We start from the raw sequence: 5,813 nt of genomic DNA on the forward strand, positions 1-5,813 counted from the left end.
AAGAATAAATAATTTTGGGAAATACAGCATGACTTCATTTTCAGATTTTATTAAAAACATCAGTATAAATAAAGACCTTTGCCGTCTTTAAAAAAAAAAAAAAGTGTAAATACAGTGTCCAGGCATTCTGCCCTCAATTTCCAAACATAACCATTAAAATATTACAATAAAAGTAAATAAAATAACTGCCAGGACGGCACATTAACATACCATTAGAGAACTGTCAAACATGGTATGACATTACATCTTGTTAACAAAAAATTCCATTTATAAATAGTGTGAGATTGCAGCCCAGCTATTCACAAAGGACCTTTGCATAGAAAGCAACTTTGATCCACAGAAGGGATACAAGTACAAAAACCTGACAAACAGGCATCATGTGCTTCCTAAAAACAATTTATCTCAGCATTTCCCCTCTTGCACATTTAAACAGTGTTGGCTTAAATGCTGGACCAACACGTATAGCTGGTGAAGTTAGTTTCCTTAAGTGTTTTTCTTTTAAACATGTACAACATACATTAACATGACATGTAACAGGACTCAACTTTATGGGTTTGGAAGGAATCGTTTGCTCCTAACTGCAATATTACCACTGCTTAACAAATAAAAGTCAGACAGCAAAACGCAAGACAGACAAGAAATGCATATTATTAACAAAAGTGCAATAATTCAGATGTAAACCAGACATAACATGCAAACGCCACTAGAGTGAACAGTTGTTCACGGCACCATGTGGACTCCATCAGCCAACGTTGCTCACAGCGTGATGCTAAGCACCAACCAGGACTGATCAAAAACATCACATCTGTACAACAGAAGTTGTTGCGTAGTGGTTGTGACTCATGTACAGTGACTCTGTACCATCGCATTAAAACCCACGAGGACGTGTTGTATACAATCTCAGTACTGCTAACGCTCTTTGAATAAAAGCATCTTTTAAAAGAGGGTAAATGCTCTTTCTGAGCTTCACTGTGCATCGCAGAACAGCTGTGTGTTTTCCTGAGCTACAGCTGCACTCAGACGGCCTCCCAGAGGAAAACATTTTGTAAGAAACTAATTTTAGTTTCAGCCTTTCGATGGAATGTGGCTTAAGATGGTGGACTTGTATAAAGAGTTGGGCTATTTTCTACTGTGTACTCTTAAACTGCTAAAACAGGATACATTAATGGAATGTCATCCCACTGTACCACAAACTACTAGTTACTGAATTATAACTGATGACAAATAGATTGATTCATTTGAAGAAAATAACAGTTCTAATGGATTTTTTTAGACTAAAAGAAGCACTTTGTCTGGGTGCTCATATTGTTTGAAATCCTGACTTGATCTCTTAACACCTGATACCATTCCCCTGTTCTATCTAACTGATAAATATGAGGTTAAAGGATTTCTTGACAGAAGTTTGACCTATAATATAAGCGTTTCAAATATTCACCATCAAACACCAGCCAATCACATTTTCTCAGAACTCACATTAAACATTTTACACTTGTGTGTTATTAGTGATGTGTTGCCCAACCGTACATAACTGGCTGCTCTTTTCTTACTCCAGATAAACTGGGATGTTCAGTGTGACAGCAGGATAACTTGAAGCTGTGGCGCCCTTGACACGTTTTAGTGCGACGCTGCTGCTGAAGCAGTTTTCTCTCCGCAGCAGAGATTAACTTCATATTTGATGAATGAATCCTGTTTTCTAACTCAGACACCTCCCTTCCCTTCTTCCAATTAGCTGAGTCACACTTTAAACTGTAGTATGCACTGACTCATTGCGTAGTCATTAAGAAAAAAAAAACAGCCTTATCTGGTTTACTACACATAGTTTCACTGCCCCATGCCCTTGATTCTGACTAGAGATGGGTGGCTAAGAAAGAGAAGGTGAAGAAGAGGATAAGGAAGACAAGGGGCTGCGTGAGGAAAACGGAGGCAGGACTTCAGATTCTGGTTGAGAGAGAGGGAGAAGCGTTGGGTGGGTACGGGGAGGAGAAAGGGGGCAGATACTGGTAAAAGTCATCCCCAGACTGGTATCCACCTCCGATGCCTCTGAGCCCCAGCACACCCATGTCCCTCTCTAGCAGGGATGTGTCTATATCCTGGAACAGATCGCTGGTCTCTACCTGCTGCTCCCAGCTTCCGGAATAACCTCTGACCCCCTGTTTTACCCACGCCATGCCTCCATCGCACGGCCCCGACAGGTTCTCCAAGGACCTGAGAGGTGTCCGCGGAGCTGCCTGCGGGCTCCCGTCAACGATGGAGTCCAGCGCAGCGAGAATGGAGGAGATGGCGGCTGAGAGGGAGTAATCAGAATCCGTGGACATCGATCCCCAGTCCTCATCTTCGTCTTTAACAGACAGAGGGACATTTAATGCATAATTTGACATGCAATTTGAAGAAACCAGAGGGCAGCTGACAAGAGCCAAGTGGCTGTCAGAAAACATCGCCGCAGAGTGATGCTTTGCTGCAGCGCCTCCATTGAAAACACTCTCCTGGAGGGCAGATGAAGAGCTACAAGGCGGTTGTGACACCTCCATGTCTACAGAGGGCGCCATACAAGCCTCCAGGCTGATCAGCCTCAGCGTGTTGGCTATGAGGACAGACCGCCGCAGGCTGGGTTCAGGCAGCACCTGGCCACACTGATACTTGTTCAGGGAGACCGAGAAAACAAACTGCCGCTGGCTCTCCCAGGTGGGGCTGCTCATGTCGAAAACCTCCACGTCCTCTGGTGGATGCTTACGCTTCTCCCCCTTCATGATCATCTTTAAGCTGCAGAGGAAGGGGTAAACTGTTAAGTTGACTTGTATTGCTGTTTAAAATCATCTCTAAGCAAAAAAAAAATGATTTTGATAAAGTCAGCACTGAATCAGAGAACAATCAAGCAGGCACTCAATAGTAAATAAATCCATAAATGTAATCTATTAAATATCAAAGCTTAACATAAACATTCAGGATTCTTTATGATTAGGAGGATTTGATTGCTAATCTGTTTCTAATCACATAAATTAGGGGGGGGGGTATTAAAGATATCACTTTGGGCTCTGACAAACTGTGGTTAACATCATCACAACACGTCATATTCTAATCTTATGGCCTCTGATCAGTAATAAATCAATATTGAATATATATAATAATATAATAATACTACCCGGAGCCTTCCTCGTAGCACTTATTGCATTCGTATTAGTTGTTGCACTTACTGTATTGTATCAGTTGCACTTATTGAATTTGTATTTGTTTACTGCACTTATCCTATTCGTAGTAGTTTGTAGCACTTATTATATTCGTATTAGTCTGTTGCAATTATTGTTTTCGTAGTAATCTGCCTCTGCACTATACTTTTGCTCTGGTTTATGCTTTAAGATGCTTGTTTAAGAAAGGAGATGCACTTATGACTTCTGGTGACTAGTAGTTCTCTTGAATACCTATGTTGAATACACTTCCTGTAAGTCGCTTTGGATAAAAGCGTCTGCTAAATGACTGTAATGTAATGTAATGTAATGTAATGTAATGTAATGTAATGTAATGTAATGTAATGTACTGTAATGTAAATGTAATGTAATATAATGTATGTAATGTACTGTAATGTAATGTATTATGTAATAATGTAATGTAATGTATGTAATGTAATGTAATGTAATATAATGTACTGTAAATGTATGTAATATAATGTAATGTAATGTAATATAATGTAATGTAATGTAATGTAATGTAATGTAATGTAATATAATGTAATGTAATGTAATGTAATAATGTATATGTAATGTAATGTAATATAATGTAATGTAATGTAATATAATGTAATATAATATAATGTAATGTAATGTAATGTAATGTAATGTAATGTAATGTACTGTAATGTAATATAATATAATGTAATATAATATACTGTTCCAGCTCAGAGGTTGGCTGCTGGTGGTAGTAACACATTAGCAACAACTGTATTCAATAAGTAGTGTTTGAAGGCTTTTACTGCTTTTTTGTGTTTGTTCAAATGTTGTCCGAATGATTGGTCAACTATAACTAAACACTATTGTCTAGTCTGATTTAACTAACCTTACATGTGACCTCATAGTGCAGCCTCCATGCTAGCTAGCTCACTGCACTGTGGGAGGGAAACGGAGACCTCGACACAGCAGAACATTAAGGAACATTAAGGAACATTAAGGACTACAACTGTCTCCATACAGCAGCACGGCAGCGGGCAGCGTCGTTAAACCACCACACAGTTATAGAAACAGACATCTTTAAGACAGCAAACCTGTTGGGTCGCTTCCCGTCTCTCCTCGGCGATGGTTTAAACTTTCAGCCACCACTGCTAGCCGTCCGTCGTCTTCTCCCGCCCGTGATTTGAGTTTCACTCCACAAGGTCCAGCGTTACGGTTGGAGGGCTGGCTGTGTCGAAAGGCATTGTGGGTAGTGGAGTTTATGTACGTCATACTCTATTTAATTAATGTGACAGTCCAAAACACGCGTTTAACTATATATATATATATATATATATATATATATATATATATATATATATATATATAAATATATATATATATATATATATATATATATATATATATATATATATATATATATATATATATATATATATATATATATATATATATATATATATATATATATATATGTATATATATATATATATATATATATATATATATATATATATATATATATATATATATATATATATATATATATATATATATATATATATATATATATATATATATATATATATATATATATATATATGTATATATATATATATATATATATATATATATATATATATATATATATATATAAAACATATATATATATATAAAAACAACAATAACTGAAATATTATATTTACAGACAGAGAAAAAAACAACAACTATTTCAACTATTTTTAACTTTTTTAACAATTATTGCACAGTGTAATGTGTAATGTATTGCACAGGTTTTTATTGTCATGTTATTATTGTCATGTACGTCATACTCTATTTAATTAATATGACAGTCCAAAACACGCGTTTTTAACTATATATATATATATATATATATATATAAATACCAAAAAATGATATGAAATGATATGAAATATCACCATTATTGATACTATTCATAATAGTATGAACTTTAAATTCAGTCCCGCCCTGATTACTTTCCACCCAGACCGGATTGTCAAGCTTGACATTATGTAATTTGCATAGCTCTAATTCCTTAATGATTACATCACCGACAGAGGAGGGATTCTCATCAGCATACTGGTTTTCAATACATAGTAGGAGAATGTGTGTGTGAAACATTACTAATAACCACATGTGAGTTCCAGCCAGCATGTCTTATTTCATGTTTAAGTAACTGTAAGAAAATATAACATTTATGAAATGAAAACCATCAGAGGTGTTTCTAAATCTACACATTTCACTACACACACCGACCCATCAGAATGAGTGAACAGGTCTACAACCTGCACATGAAATGTGTCTGAACTGTGTTATTTACCTGAGGTCAGAGGTCGTGGACGCAACTTCTGCTGAGGTAAACTACCAACATGTCAAAGTTGACTGGTTGGATGTAAATCCCAGTTCTTCACTTCACTCCACATGCAGAACCAGTGAGTCGACTTTAAAAAGACTGCAGCTCCTCCTCGGACTTGTATTGGACGGCTGAGAAAAACATGTCTTCACAACTTCCTGTACTCTGTCAAAATAACATTATAATTAAAACAAGATATACTATAATACATTTTAATGTAATAAAGAATATAACAGTACATACATTACACATTACACTGTGCAATAATAGTTAAAAATAGT

At 36.2% G+C, this 5,813-nt stretch overlaps 1 protein-coding gene across 1 annotated transcript; it reads right to left on the reverse strand.

Annotated features, from left to right (window-relative positions):
- Positions 1-1,602: 1,602 nt before the first annotated feature.
- On the reverse strand, positions 1,603-5,571 carry sertad3 (SERTA domain containing 3). The gene is given in 5 exon segments (XM_054601621.1): positions 1,603-1,929; positions 1,932-1,961; positions 1,964-2,760; positions 4,253-4,386; positions 5,500-5,571. Coding segments are annotated over 3 exon segments (888 nt in total). The 5' UTR covers positions 2,754-2,760; positions 4,253-4,386; positions 5,500-5,571; the 3' UTR covers positions 1,603-1,861.
- Positions 5,572-5,813: the final 242 nt, after the last annotated feature.

Source organism: Anoplopoma fimbria, chromosome 1 (genome assembly GCF_027596085.1).
Source record: "Anoplopoma fimbria isolate UVic2021 breed Golden Eagle Sablefish chromosome 1, Afim_UVic_2022, whole genome shotgun sequence".
NCBI classification, from domain to species: Eukaryota; Metazoa; Chordata; class Actinopteri; order Perciformes; family Anoplopomatidae; genus Anoplopoma; species Anoplopoma fimbria.